This window comes from Oncorhynchus kisutch, linkage group LG7, assembly GCF_002021735.2.
Source record: "Oncorhynchus kisutch isolate 150728-3 linkage group LG7, Okis_V2, whole genome shotgun sequence".
Lineage (NCBI taxonomy): Eukaryota > Metazoa > Chordata > Actinopteri > Salmoniformes > Salmonidae > Oncorhynchus > Oncorhynchus kisutch.
Window position 1 is genome coordinate 33,585,413 of NC_034180.2, and position 16,103 is coordinate 33,601,515.

Sequence of the window (16,103 nt, forward strand, 5' to 3'; positions counted from 1 at the left end):
TATTCTTAAAATTAAAATTGATTTATCTGATGTATTTGAACGTAGCTATGCGTGAGCGGTGAATTATTACATGTAACAATGAATTTGGCTTTGGAATACCACATTTCGATTTTGAGTTGACATTGACGGCTTAACGTACGTCGTAGGTAGCTAACGTAGGCTACAGTATCAGCAACAAGCTAGCTTGTTAGTCTTTACTTGTCCTGAAGGAATTTATGTTGTAGCTAGCTGACTATAATCCCTGCCAGTGTGCATAGCCTAAAACATATGAATCACTTTGGTTGTCGATATTGATGTATTATCTAAACACACATGGAGTATTGAGCTAACGACAGTTAGCTGCTGCTGTCTCATTAATTGATCGACTTTTCCAACCAGCCAGGTAACGTATCACGTACACCCAAGGAGCCAGCATTTAGCAAGGCATATTGATTACTTAAACTTTCTTCATTTTACAGCGTTCCTGGAGTTATCAGGTCTGTGATCTGCTGCCCAACAACCTCCTTATTGATAGAGAGCTTCCGTGACCTAGTTGTCATTCATTAGGGGTCATATGCAAAGCAGGTATAATTTCACCCTTGAAGGTTTCCCCCATCGGAAAAATAGCTCAAAGAAACTAAGGGGATGTGTGGGAGGCAACGCAATGGGCGTGTCTGCAAAAACACAATGAGAGGGTAGCCATTTATTAAATCAGGATGACAGTTGGAATAGGCTGCATCAGTACAACAGAATGAATAATAGCTAAACACGTCATATATATATATATATATATATATATATATATATATATATATATATATATATATATATATATATATATATACACACACACACAAAGGTAGCTCAACATTGACGAAAGCAAGCTAACAAAGGCAGTTGTCAAACACCATGCAAATACATCACACTGACCAAGGACTTCAACACCAAATGGAAAGACGACAAACTTAGTAAATAAATCATCCAGGTGAAAATAATAGGAAAAGTCTATATTAGCACATAACATCTCCCAAGCGGTATCAACATTGATTAAGTGCAGGTGTGCTTACTTAATGGTGTAGGGAAGGAAGTACCACCCCGCAGCGTTGACTGGACGTGGGTGAGGAATTTTCTATAGCTGCCCCAAATGTGGAACATACTTTAACGCAAAACAAATACAGCCTAGTGGATGAGGGGCTGTGTGGAAAGGGCTAAGCCCCCCCCCCCGAAAATCAGTGCTGTCATCCAGGACCTCTATACCAGGTGGTGTCAGAGGACTGCCCTAAAAAGACTTCAGCCACCCTAGTCATAGACTGTTCTCTCTACTACCGCACGGCAAGTGGTACCGGAGCGCCAAGTCTAGGTCCAAGAGGCATCTAAACAGCTTCTACCCCCAAGTCATAAGACTCCAGAACATCTAATCAAATGGCTACCCAGACCATTTGCATCCCCCCCCCCTCTTTTACGCTGCTGCTACTCTATCTGTGCATAGTCACTTTTAATAACTCTACCTACATGTAACCTCAATTTCCTCCACTAACCAGTGCCCCCGCACATTGAATCTGTAATGGTACCCCATGTATATATATAGCCTCGCTATTTATATTTTACTACTGCTCTTTAATTATTTGTTGCTTTTATTTCTTATTTTTTTGGGGAAAACGGCATTGTTGGTTTTGGGCTTGTAAAGTAAGCATTTCACTGTAAAGTCTACACCTGTTCTATTCGGCACATGTGACAAATCAAATTTCATTTAATTTTCCAGTACATTTTCCTCGATAAACTAGCTATCAGCAAAGTCATAGGTAGTAAGGGGGGGATCACGGAACAAAAATATAAAGCGCAACAAAGTGTTGGTCCCAAGTTTCATGAGCTGAAATTAAAGATCCCAGAAATGTTCCATATGCACAAAAGACTTATCTCAAATACTCTACAAAAAAATTGTTTACATCCCTGTTAGGGAGCATTTCTTATTTGCCAATATAATCCACCCACCTGACTGGTGTGACATATCAAAAAGCTGATTAAACAGCATGATCATTACACAGGTGCACCTTGTGCTGTGGATAGTAAAAGGCCACTAAAATATGCAGTTTTGTCACACAACACAATGCCACAGATGTAAAGTTGAGGGAGTGTGCAATTGGCATGCTGACTGCAGGAATTTCCAACTGATCCGTTGCCATAGAATGTCATGTTTATTTCTATACCATAAGCTGCCTCCAACGTAATTTTAGAGCATTTGGCAGTACGCCCAACCAGCCTCAAAACTGCAAAACTGTATGGCATTGTTTGGGTGAGTGGTTTGCCGATGTCAACATTGTGAACAGAGTGCTCAATGGTGGCTTTGGGGTTATGGTGTGGGCAGGCATTTTTTAAATACATTTGATGTGATTTGAATATATGGCAATTTGAATACACAGATACTGGGATGAGATCCTGAGGCCCATTGTCATGCCATTCATCCGCCGCCCTCACCTCATGTTTCAGCATAATACACAGCCCCATGCCTCAAGGACCTGTACACAATTCCTGGAAGCTCAACATGGCCTGCATTGTCACCAGACATGTCACCCATTCAGCATGTTTGGAATGCTCTGGATTGGCAGCCTGTTCCAGTTCAGTAGATTACGGCCTAATGAATTTATTTAAATGGACTGATTACCTTTAGAACTAACTCAGTAAAATCTTAGACATTTTTGCTTTTATACTTTTGTTCAGTATAGTTCACAAAAGGCAAAAAAGGGGGGGTGCTGTGACATCATTTAAGATGCTCTGAAGAGATAGGGTTTCAGAAGATGGGCAGGGACTCTGCTGTCCTAGCTTCAGGGGGAAGCCAGTTCCATCATTAGGGTGCCAGGACGGAGAAGAGCTTGGACTGGTCCGAGTTGAGCTGCCCTCCTGTTGGGGTGGGAGGGCCAAGAGACCAGAGGTGGCAGAACAGAGTACTCATGTTGGGGTGTAGGGTTTGAGCATAACCTGAATTTCGAGAAGGGCAATTCCTCTTGCTGCTCCATAAGCAAGTGCCATGGTCTTGTGGATGCGAGCGTCGACTGGAAGCCAGTGTAGTATGCAGAGGAGCGGGGTGACATGGAAGAACTTGAGACAGTTGAACACCTGGCAGGCTACAGCATTCTAGATAAATGGCAGGGGTTTGATGGCACAAGCGGGTCGCCCAGCCAACAGTGAGTTGCACAAGTCCAGATGGAAGACAAGTGTCTGGATTAGGACCTGCGCCGCATCCTCAAGCCGCTTCCTGTGTGAGGTAGGGTTGTACTCTACGGATGTCATAGAGCATGAAGCTGCAGGAGCGAGTTCCTGCTGTGATGTGTGCAGAGAACGACGGTGTTGTCCAGGGTCAGGGTTCTTTGCACTCTGCTATGGGGACACAGTGCAGTTGTCAATTGTGATGGAGAAGTTGAGCGGGCAGGCCTTCCCCGGGAGGAAGAGGAGCTCCGTCGTGTCGAGGTTGAGTTTGAGGTAGTGGCAAGTCAGTTAAGAACAAATTCTGGGCCAATTGTGCGCTGCTCTATGGGACTCCCAATCATGCCCTGTTGTGATACAGCCTGGAATCGAACCAGGGTCTGTGGTGACACCTCTAGCACTGAGATGCAGTGCCTTAGACCGCTGCGCCACTCGGGAGCCAATGACTTTTGGTGTCCATTACAGGAAAGCCCCATACAAACCGCCACCGTAGATTTTTAAACTAACCTGTTCATGGAGATACTTACTTAGTTTTTGAGTCACTTTTAAAAGTATCTTAGAAATGTCAGTTTCCAGTGGCAAGTGGTTCTACAAAAGCCAGCAAACCACATCTAGCATTTCCCAGCATCTTTGCAGGAACTAGACATTTCTAAGCAACGCAGCCACGTGTAGAAGTAGATGACGGTGCGACCAAAACAAAGATCTACACGCATGCAAGAGGAAGATCTTACTCTGTACAAAACAAGATCTTACTCTGTACAAAACAAGATCTTACTCTGTACAAAACAAGATCTTACTCTGTACAAAACAAGATCTTACTCTGTACAAAACAAGATCTTACTCTGTACAAAAAAACTTGATTTAATATTTTTCTGAATTTATGTTTTTTTGGTAGAACCACCTGCAACTGGTATCCCTCCCATATTGGCTGGGGGTAGCTGGCCGGCGGCTCAAGGTAGGTGTAGGGGGCCTGGTAAGGCTGAGCTGGTTGTTGGACTTGGGCCTGGCAAGGCTGGACTGGTAGCTGGCCCGGGTAAAGCTTAGCTGGTTGGTAGCCCCCTCCCCCATTGCGTTACCAACCCAGGTTTCGGCATCATGAAAAATAGGTAAAAGAAACTAAGGGATGGGTGGGAGGCAATGCAAATGGGTGTGTCAGCAAGAACACAAAGAGAGGGTAACCTTTTGAGCTTTTATTAAATTACGATGACAGTTGGATGGTTTCTGGGAATCAAATAAGGAATATGCTACATCAGCACAACGCATAAGTATTACTCCTAACACCACAGATGTGTACTAAGAACTGTGATAATATAACGTTAGTATAATGGCTAAGGCAAGCTAACAAAGGCTGTGGTCAAACAAAAGACAAACAAATCACACTGACCAAGGAAGTCAACACCAAAAGGAAAGAGGACAAACTTAGTAACTTCATCCAGGTGAAAGGAATATATTAGCACATAACACATCTTCCAAATGCATCACACTACCAGTCCATGAGGTATCAACATTGATTACTTCTTCAATGAGGGTAAGGGTGGTTGGCATCTAATAAATGTTGCATTACTGCCACCTACTAGACTGGAGTACAACTCCCATATACATTGCTTGGGGAAGAAAAAGAAAAAAATCACTACACACAAAAACTTTAAAAAATACCACACTACTCCACTATTTAAATCTATTTAGTCCTACTTCAGACCAACAACCTGAAAGGATGGGCCACCATCACTTAACACACCATGTAACTCTTCTGATGTCAAGTCTCGCACACCCAAATACTCTGCAGCTGCCACCACAACCTCAAATTTCTGCAAATGACCTTCCATCCCTGCAGTAGAGTTGATAACCATTGCTATAAATCCAGTCTTACTGAAACATCTATCACTTGTTATCCTATCCCTCTGTACTGGTACAGATCTACTACTGACACCACTCCAGGATCCCTCCCCCTTGACCCATCTTCCTCTACTTTCTTCACTGCCGCAGCATATGACAACTTCTGCACTACTCTATCCCTGGAAACCTCAACCTGCCTCTCGCACAGGACATTTCTGATCCCCAGGCCCATGGGCACCCCTACAATTGCCACATGCCACTACTTTCCCCATTTCTACACAGTCCTTTGTCTAATGCCCTTCTGCACACCTAGGAACCTCCCTCCTACACACTGCTGCCACATGCCCATAAGCTTGACACCTGCAACAACGTAATGTAGTCGGCACAAAACCTCGTACAGTTTAACTTACATATCCTAACATCACTTTGTCTGGCAAAGACTCAAACAAAACTCAAAAGAACAGACAACGACTTCTGTTTCACCATTCACACCACCCTGTCTGCGTCGCACCAAACAACGAGCATCACAAACACCGGAATCTTCCCCTTCGGTTAGGTAACTTTTACATTTACTGCTATTCCAGTAATCACTTTTTTTTCTTGAGCAAAACAAATCTCTTACCCACATTCATTTAATGCGGAGCGCCTGCTCCCTCTGCCCAGCAGAAACACAAACAATTATCACAAGACCACTTCTGGTTACCCTCACTGACTCCACAGCACCCACCTTGAAACCACAAATGGATCAGCCAAAAGGCAAGGGTGCACTTTTTCCAAATACTTCACTCCTACTGTCACAGACTCATCTTTATCCTGACCTCAACACTGATTAGTTACCGGTGTGCCTACTTAAATGTGTGGGGGAAGGAAATAACGCCCCTGCAGGAAGTGGGGGTGACTGGTGGTTGGTGGGGAGTCTGGAAATGTGTGGGGAATTTTGTACACCAATCATTAGGTGTGCTGTAACAAATATATATCTTGTGGGGATGTTGTTCTTGTAGACAATCTATGTCTATGGGTGTTGCCAATGCATTTATTCTATGTTTTTGTCGCTGTGGACTTTGGTGGTCTTTAGTTTAGATTATGAGATAAAAGTAATGAGACATTTTAAGAACCTTGCCAGTTCATGCATATGTCATCTGGATTACATGTCCTATCCCATCATTCAACACTCCTCCAGTGTGAGACATTAACATTCATGCATGCCTTCTCTGGCTATGCTGCTACTGTATAATGAAAGCACCTTAGTTGCTAGATGAGCATGGTCACAACTTTTTAATTGTCTTAGTCATTGTTTAGGCTTACCTTTCATGAGCTGCCTGACTTAAACCTGTGATGTTTTTGTTGTTGTTGCTATAGCTCTTTACCAGTGAAGAAGCTGGAGAATGAACATGATTTGCAACTTTTTATTTTATCCTGCAGTATTTTGGACCTGGCCCAGCCTATGTGGGGAGCAGAAGAGTCTGAGTCAGAGCTGAAGATGGTCTGATGGACCTCCGCTTTTTGCTGACTTTCCTCTTCTGCTCAGTCTCGTGGATCTTCTTCTGGGAAGTGCGCTGGAAGAAAGGCAAAGAAAGTCAGATTGAAGAATGGATTCAAGGCCACAGTCTCTCCGAATACAAACACTTATTTGAAGGTCAGTTGACAAAATATCAGCAACTTGATTTGATCCAGCGTTTATGAATGACATGGAACAGTGTCAGTTTGGTATCTCTGAACTATTGCTGATGTAAAGAAGCCAGAGGCTAATGTGATTGCAACCAAACACAGTAACATCTTCATTGATTCACAGCATCCCAGTTCTTTTACAACAAGGGGAATTGATCATCTTTGAATTTACTCATCCATTGGAGTTTGTACAAAAGCCTACACAGTTCAAAGGATATTTTCTTGAATGTTCAGCCAATGGGTGAAATGATTTAGCTCATTCTCTGCTGTTGAAGAGGTATAGGTCTTGGTTTTATGTTAGTGTAATTTCCCAAAGCTCATGATGTTGTGGTTTTAGTAATTTAGGGCCTGCCTGTTTGCAGGTAGGAGTATATTCTTATCTTGGCCTCAATCTGGTGTTGTTGAGGTGAATTTATTTCTGATAAGGCAGGCTATAGACTAGATCCTTCTCTGCTCTGGCTGATTTGTCTGTGTCTGTCTTTGCCTGTGTGTGTAGATGTGGAGACTCTGGAGGAGCTGAGCCTGAGTATTCTGACTCGTCTGGAGTACGTGGTGAGAGAGAAGCGGCGCTGGAGGGACATCGCAGAGGCTCATATCCAGCTGCTGCGAGACTTTGCCTTCCAGGAGTGGCTCTGCTCTCAGAGCCTTGAGCACTACTATCATACGTAAGCATACCACCACCATGTTGTCAGTGCCACTACACAAGCATGCAACTAATTATTACCAGCATAGCACTACCTACCTCTCACCTGTCATGGGCAGATTCAAACCCATCACATAAACACAATTAACATTACTAAATGATTCTGCATGACTTTTTTTCCATTTGAGTCATTTAGCAGATGCTCTTATCCAGAGAGACTTACAGTTAGTGCACTAACATCTTACTGAATTCACTCATTTTGTGAAACACTGAGGTCCCTCTTTCACTTTCTGTCTTTCTCTGAGAGATAGAATAACAGCCTTAGAAGATATGTGTTTTTATGTCCACTTGGGGGCAGCATCCCCATTCATGGCTGGCTGCACTTGGTGACATTAAGCTCAGTGGCTGCAGTGTTTCCGAGCAGCATTTCCCAAACTCGGTCCCGGGGGGCCCCCCTGGGTGCACGTTTTAGTTTTTGCCCTATCACTACACAGCTGATTTAAACAATCAAAGCTTGATGATGAGTTGGTTATTTGAATCAGCTGTGTAGTGCGAGGGCAAAAACCAAAACGTGCATCTAGGGGTTGGGCCCTAGGACCAAGTTTGGGAAACCATATTTCAGAGGGTCACTTAAAGAGGCAATCCACAGTTGCTACAGCCAACTTAGAAATGTATTATATGTACCCATTTATTCTTGAAAATATAACTTATAATTGTCTCATGAGCTAGATTCAACTGTGGTATAAGCTTGTTTTACTCCAATGTTTGTAAATTAGTAAGTGTAAACAAACACTATAAAGCCTCAACATGGTTAAAAATTGTGATCTCATGGATGGTCAGTCATTGCATCCATAGCTCTGTCTATGAATTTGAGACTGGTTACATTTCTCCTGCCCCATCCTTCAGCTTTTTACCGAAACGGGGCGGGGAGCCGGCTTTGTTATTGTTTGAACTGCTGAATGCCGCTTTAAGGTGTTGTTACACATACAATATGGTAGATGTTATGCAATGCTGCGGATATGGGGGTAGCTCTCAGTGGACGGAGTAGCAGACCCTTTTCAGTTGCATCACATTCAGACATTTCAATTGTGATCCATGGGCTAGTCATACAAATGGGATTGTTAACCGACCTCCTCTGCATATTACTGTAGTACAGTATGAGTTCACCTCTGTCTGATTAGTGACACTCACTCCCTACCTGAAGTAATTGTGAACATGAGCAGCTGGGGGTTATAGTGGTTACTATACTTTGTTTCTTGTAGCTACAGCAGCTGTCAACTATGGGAAGCTTTTGTTCCTTGAGTAGATTACCCATATACCATTTTATACATCTGTCAGTGGAGGAAGCCATTTCATCATGACTCAATACATACCACACTATTTTACTTTAATGTTTATATGAACCTTAAAGGGGCAATCTGCGAGAGCTACGTACATTTTTTGACATTTCAATTCATGATATATACTATATTTGATTATTGAAGAATATACAGTGGCAAGAAAAAGTATGTGAACCCTTTGGAAATAACTGGATTTCTGCATAAATTGGTCATAAAATGTTATCTGATCTTCATCTAGGTCATAACAATAGACAAACACAGTCTGCTTAAACTAATAACACACAAACAATGATAATTTGTCATGTCGATTGAACACACCGTGTAAACATTCACAGTGCAGGGTGGGAAAAGTATGTGATTTAATAACTGGTTTACCCTCCTTTGGCAGCAACAACCTCAACCAGGTTGTTTTCTGGAGTTGCGGATCAGACTTGCGCAACGGTCAAGATGAATTTCTCCTTACAAAACTGTTTCAGTTCAGCAATATTCTTAGGATGTCTGGTGTGAACCGCTCAAGGTCCTGCCACTGGATTTTAAGTCAGGTTGAGGTCAGGACTGACTGGGACACTCCAGAAGGTGTATTTTCTTCTGTTGAAGTCCTTCGTTTGTTGATTTACTTCTGCGTTTTGGGTCGTTGTCTTGTTGCATCACCCAACTTCTGTTCAGCATCAATTGGCGGACAGATTGCCTAACATTCTCCTGCAAAATGTCTTGATAAACTTGGCAATTCATTTTTCCGTCGATGATAGCAAGCTGTCCAGGCCCTGAGGCAGCAAAGCAGCCCCAAACCATGATGCTTCCTCCACCATACTTTACAGTTGGGATGAGGTTTTGATGTTGGTGTGCTCTGCCTTTTTTTATAGTTTCATCTGTCTACATGAATATTTTGCCAGTAGCGCTGTGGAACATCCAGGTGCACTTTTGCAAACCTCCGACATGCAGCAATGGGGCGGCAGGTAGCCTAGTAGTTAGAGCGTTGGACTAGTAACCAAAAGGTTGCAAGATCGAATCCCCGAGTTGACAAGGTAAACATGTAATTCTGCCCCTGAACAAGGCAGTTAACCCACTGTTCCTAGGCCATCATCGAAAATAATAATTTGTCCTCCCATGAACACCATTCTTGTTTCGTGTTTTACATGTCGTATACTCGTCAACAGAGATGCTAGCATGTTCCAGAGATTTCTTTAGCTGACACTCTAGGATTCTTCTTAACCTCATTGAGCTGTGCTCTTTTGCAGTCATCTTTGCAGGACAGACACTAGTAGCAACAGTGCTGGACTTTCTCCATTTATAGACAATTTGTCTTATCGTGGACTGATGAACATCAAGGCTTTTAGAGATACTTTTGTAACACTTTCCAGCTTCATGCAAGACAACAAGTCTTAATCTTAGGTCTTCTGAGATCTATTTTGTTCGAGGCATGGTTCACATTAGGTAATGCTGCTTGTGAATAGTAAACTCACATTTTGTGAGTGTTTTTTATAGGTCAAGGCAGCTCTAACCAACACCTCCAATCTCATCTCATTGATTGGACTCCAGGTTAGCTGACTCCTGACTCCAATTAGCTTTTAGAGAAGTCATTAGCCTAGGGGTTCACATACTTTTCCCAACCTACACTGAATGTTTAAGTGATGTATTAAGTAAGGATTTCACTGTTGTATTTGGCGCACGTGACAAATAAACTTAGATTTGAATATAGACAAGAAAAATACAATAATTTGTGTGTTATTAGTTTAAGCTCACTATGTTTGTCTATTGTTGTGACTTAGATGAAGATCAGATCAAATTTGACGACCAATTTATACAGAAATCCAGGTCATTCCAAAGGGTTCACATACTTTTTCTTGTCACTGTAATTTATAAATAAATCCCTAATGGGCAATTTTCTTTCCCCATCAGAACCCAAAATATAAACTTGTTTTACTCCTTTGTTTTCAAACAAAGTAATTGTAAACAAACACTGTATAGCCTCAAAACATGGTTGAAACTGTAATCTCATGGATGGTCAGTCCTTGCATCCATATCTCTGTCTATGAATTTGAGAGTCGCTACATTTCTCCAGCCCCATCCTTCAGCAATTAACACTATTTAGACTTCATCACTGGAGACGTCCCTGCCTCAGACCTGGATGTGCATGAGATGTGTATCTGGCCATAGGGCCATTACAATGTCTGTGAATACTCCTGCACTTCAGCTCTGCTATAAGCGCACTATTACATTCAAAAACAACAAGTCCCTTGACACGTCCGTCTTCCAGGGGTCTGTTTGCCCTGCCCTACAAGCTGACTGTCATGAGTCTGATATCCCTGATGAGATAGATGGTTGACCTGTATAACAGCACTCTAAGGAACACCTTAAACAGCCTTGTCCTTGAAAAAGTATCCTTCCAAATATCCTTCCAACAGTTCTCCCCATGGTTCACAGAGGAGCTGCTTAGCATGAAGACCCATGGCCACAAGCGAGAGCGTCTGTGGAGAAGTGCTGGCCTATTTGTCCATCTACTGGTCTATAAAGACTACCAGGCTTGTTATTTAAAAGCATTTAAAGCAGCCCACTCCACCTTCTACTCTGACAATGACCGAGGAAATAATTTTGTTTTCCACCATCAGTCGTCTTCTCCATCCTACAGACTCTGGCCCTCCGACAGCAACTACTGAAAAATGCAACAGATTTTCTGAGTTCTTCAAGGCTAAAATCAACACCATCCGAGAGAACATTGTATCCTCCAACTCTAACCCCACTCTGACTCCTCCTTCTTTTGGACCTTAGTACTGCTTTCGACACAGTTGATCACACATTCTACTGCAGCGCCTCAGAGAGCACACTGCCATCTGTGGGACTGCCCTAAACTCTAATCAATTCGCCGAATACAACAGGGAAAAGCTTATTTACAAGCCCTTAATTAAGGATCGCACCCTTTATTTTGATTTTTGCCTAAAATGATATACCCAAATCGTACTGCCTGTAGCTCAGAACCTGAAGCAAGGTGGCAGACATAGCAGAAGTTCAAACTGTAGAACCCAGTTCCTACATTTTAATATAAAAATAGATTTTATTTGACAAAACTATGCTACATTTTAACTCTGGGACCCTCAGAATGACAAATCAGAGCAAGATTGCTGAATTTAAGTACGTTATTTATCTTCAGAGGTGAATGTATCAACCAGTTGCCATGATAAAAGTTTTTTGTTGTTGTTGTGCACTCTCCTCAAACAATAGCATGGTATTTTTTCACTGTAATAGCTACTGTAAATTCGACAGTGCAGTTCGATTAACAATAATTTAAGCTTTCTCCCCATATAAGACATGTCTATGTCCTGGGAAATGTTCTTGTTAGTTACAACGTCATGTTAATCACATTAGTGCACGTTAGCTCAACCGTCCCATGGGGGGACACTAATCCCGTAGAGGTTTTAACCAACAGTGCAGAGTTTTTAAAAAGTTTGCTGAACTAAAGGAAAAATTGTAACACAATAAAATAGCAATAATGAGGCTATATACAAGGGGTACCGGTACTGTCACTGTGTGGACAATGTTGTCGATACATTAATGAAGCCAGTGACTGATGTGGTATACTCTTCAATGCCATTGGATGCATCCCTGAACGTATTCCAGAAACAGTCCTGTAGCTTAGCATCTGCTTCATCAGACCACTTCCGTATTGACCACGTCAATGCTACTTCCTGTTTGAGTGTTTGCTTGTAAGCAGGAATCAGGAGGATATAGTTATTGTCAGATTTGCCTAATGGAGGGCGAGTTGCACATGTGACATGGGTTTTAGTTTTCCTGCCTTAAAGTTCCCGGCACAGCCTCTGGATAAGCATTTTCTTGTTTGCTTATGGCCTTATACAGCTCGCTGAGTGCTGTCTTAGTGCCAGCATCGGTTTGTGGTGGTAAATAGACCGCTATGAAGAATATAGATGAAAACTCTCTTGGCAAATAGTGGGGTCTACAGCTTATTATGAGACACTCTAATTCAGGCGAGCAAAACCATGAGACGTCCTTAATATTTTGAGATTGCGCACCAGCTGTTGTTATCAAAGAGACACACTACCCCTCCTGATCTTACGGAGCTCATCCAATTTATTCTCCAGTGATTACACGTTTAGCAGTAAAACAGAGGGTAAAGGCGGATTATCTACTCGCCAGCGCAGTCTCGCCAGCCATCTGGCTCTTCGACCTTTGTAACGGCGTCTCCTCTTCATATAAATGACAGGGATTTGGGCCTGGTCCTGGAGGAGCAGTATATCCTTTGTGTCTGACTCATTAATGAAAAAATCCTAGTCCAGTTCGAGGTGAGTAATCGCAGTACTGATGTTCAGAAGCTCTTTTCAGTCATAATAAACGATGGTGGAATAATTATGTACAAAAAAAGAAGAAAACTACTAAAAAAACACACAAAATAGCACAATTGGTCAGGAGCCCGTAAAACTGCAGCCACCCCATTTGGTACCATTCTCTATGGTTTACCTCCTACATCTCTAACCGCAAGTAGTGCGCCACCCTTGGTGAGGCAAGATCAGTGGAATCCACCATAACCTGTGGTGTCCCACAGGGGTCGGTGCTAGGACCCATTCTCTTCCTGCTATGGCCACCCAGGCCCACCCATGGCTGCGCCCCTGCCCAGTCATGTGAAATCCTTAGATTAGGGGCTAATAAATGTATTTCAATTGACTGATTTCCTTATATGAACTGTAACTCAGTGTAATCATTGAAGTTGTTGCATGTTGAGTTTATATTTTTGTTCAATATATATTGATTTAGTTTTTTTAACTGTTTTTCTATTTAAATTGTTATTTTATGCACTTTGAGATTATTCCTGGATAATGAAAAGTGCTTTACAAATGTAATAAATTATTATTATTATTTACTTGCCCCTTAAAGGCTTAATGTAAATGTAACCTAGTAGATCATGTTAAGGTTACTGTGGTACAGTGCAGAACAGGGTGATAGATCAATATTTGCTTTGCATGCATGATATAGTACACAATATTTAAAGCAATAACAGACTACAACCCAGCTTTAAAGTCAGGTTCTTCTTGTTCAGTCGTTCTGTGTATTATCCTGTTTGAGACTGTGGCCATGCTAGAGGTGAATGAATACAATTGACTGTTTTTTCTCTGTGTTTGATCATATTGCACTGTGGTCCAACTGAAGACTGAAGACCTTGGGTTGTATGACTCTGGATGATCTAGCCCAGTTTGACAGCCAGTTGCAGCTCTCTCTTGCTGCGTGGGGATACTACTACGAAGACTACATCAAGCTGTCCACGGGCGTCAAGGTTCTCCAGGCCTCTAGGGGGAGCCGAGACCAGGACTACGAGATCCAACTCGTGCACAGCCTTGCTGAAAGGCGCCTGAATGAGAAGTGGTCTATCGGTGAGTGCAATGCGTCTGCCATGGATTAAGAGTGATTTTAGACACTGGCTGTAGAAGATACTGATGCGTTGCAAGTAGGGCTGTGACTGGCGGCCTTTGCAAGTGTATCCATAAGAGCAAAGCAGGAAGTAAAAGCAGGAATTGTACCCTTCAATATGTGCTACACATCAGTTCACATAATTTGAATGAACAGTCTACATTACCATGGAAATTATTGCATGCTACCCTATGATAGGTATATTCTCTGATGCCAAGAATAGCTTAAGTCCTATTTCTGGAAAAACTTCTCCAGTGAAATTGCCAAAGTTAGTTCCAAGCCTGTTATATTCATTATATTCATTATATTCATTATATTTCTATTTGTGTTGCTGCTGCGTTGAAGACTTGTTTGTTGCTACTTTCTTCAAGGAGCAACAACGTTTCATGAATGTTGTTAATAGTGATGGGGATATTATTTTTGACGTTATCGTATCGTCGTCAAGATACAATATCGCAATATAATGTTAGTGCCAGTTGGATGTACCTGCACCAACACTCCAGTATTTTTCCTTCATAGCTTGTTCTCTTATCTTTTTAAATATGCAGCAAATTTGTTTTCAGCACTTTTATTTCCATGACTGATCAAAACTAGTTTTCTCATGGCTCTCTCTTGTCCCTCTGCAACAGACATGTGGTGAGCAATATGTCTGGAACATCGATTCACAATTAAATTCACTGTATCGAATCGCAACACATATAGAATCGTGAGAATCACAATAAATATCGTATCGGCACCTAAGTATGGTGATAGTACTTCAGTCAGCTGTTCGTTATGACAGTTATTTTATTTTCATGGTGGTCTTCATCCTAACCATCGGTTACACGGTTATATGGTAATTATGCCAGCCCTAATTGCAAGGACCTACAGTGCCTTGCGAAAGTATTCGGCCCCCTTGAACTTTGCGAACTTTTGCCACATTTCAGGCTTCAAACATAAAGATATAAAACTGTATTTTTTGTGAAGAATCAACAACAAGTGGGACACAATCATGAAGTGGAACGACATTTATTGGATATTTCAAACTTTTTTAACAAATCAAAAACTGAAAAATTGGGCGTGCAAAATTATTCAGCCCCCTTAAGTTAATACTTTGTAGCGCCACCTTTTGCTGCAATAACAGCTGTAAGTCGCTTGGGGTATGTCTCTATCAGTTTTGCACATCGAGAGACTGAATTTTTTTCCCATTCCTCCTTGCAAAACAGCTCGAGCTCAGTGAGGTTGGATGGAGAGCATTTGTGAACAGCAGTTTTCAGTTCTTTCCACAGATTCTCGATTGGATTCAGGTCTGGACTTTGACTTGGCCATTCTAACACCTGGATATGTTTATTTTTGAACCATTCCATTGTAGATTTTGCTTTATGTTTTGGATCATTGTCTTGTTGGAAGACAAATCTCCGTCCCAGTCTCAGGTCTTTTGCAGACTCCATCAGGTTTTCTTCCAGAATGGTCCTGTATTTGGCTCCATCCATCTTCCCATCAATTTTAACCATCTTCCCTGTCCCTGTTGATGAAAAGCAGGCCCAAACCATGATGCTGCCACCACCATGTTTGACAGTGGGGATGGTGTGTTCAGGGTGAACGGCTGTGTTGCTTTTACGCCAAACATAACGTTTTGCATTGTTGCCAAAAAGTTCAATTTTGGTTTCATCTGACCAGAGCACCTTCTTCCACATGTTTGGTGTGTCTCCCAGGTGGCTTGTGGCAAACTTTAAACTACACTTTTTATGGATATCTTTAAGAAATGGCTTTCTTCTTGCCACTCTTCCATAAAGGCCAGATTTGTGCAATATACGATTGATTGTTGTCCTATGGACAGAGTCTCCCACCTCAGCTGTAGATCTCTGCAGTTCATCCAGAGTGATCATGGGCCTCTTGGCTGCATCTCTGATCAGTCTTCTCCTTGTATGAGCTGAAAGTTTAGAGGGACGGCCAGGTCTTGGTAGATTTGCAGTGGTCTGATACTCCTTCCATTTCAATATTATCGCTTGCACAGTGCTCCTTGGGATGTTTAAAGCTTG

The 16,103-nt window shown here is 42.1% G+C and overlaps 1 protein-coding gene across 3 annotated transcripts in view; it reads left to right on the forward strand.

The window, feature by feature from the left end:
- Window positions 1–16,103, forward strand: part of LOC109894509 (apoptosis-resistant E3 ubiquitin protein ligase 1-like) — a 38,206-nt gene that overhangs the window by 103 nt on the left and 22,000 nt on the right. Inside the window, exons 1-4 of one of the 3 annotated variants that reach the window (XM_031828986.1) lie at window positions 54–382; window positions 6,439–6,652; window positions 7,181–7,349; window positions 13,825–14,045. In XM_031828986.1, coding sequence (XP_031684846.1) covers window positions 6,505–6,652; window positions 7,181–7,349; window positions 13,825–14,045 — 538 coding nt within the window. In that variant the 5' untranslated portion in view covers window positions 54–382; window positions 6,439–6,504. Of the gene's footprint in view, window positions 1–53; window positions 383–4,088; window positions 4,136–6,438; window positions 6,653–7,180; window positions 7,350–13,824; window positions 14,046–16,103 lie in introns of those variants that run through there. The other 2 variants (XM_031828987.1, XM_031828985.1) reach the window with 2 other exon arrangements.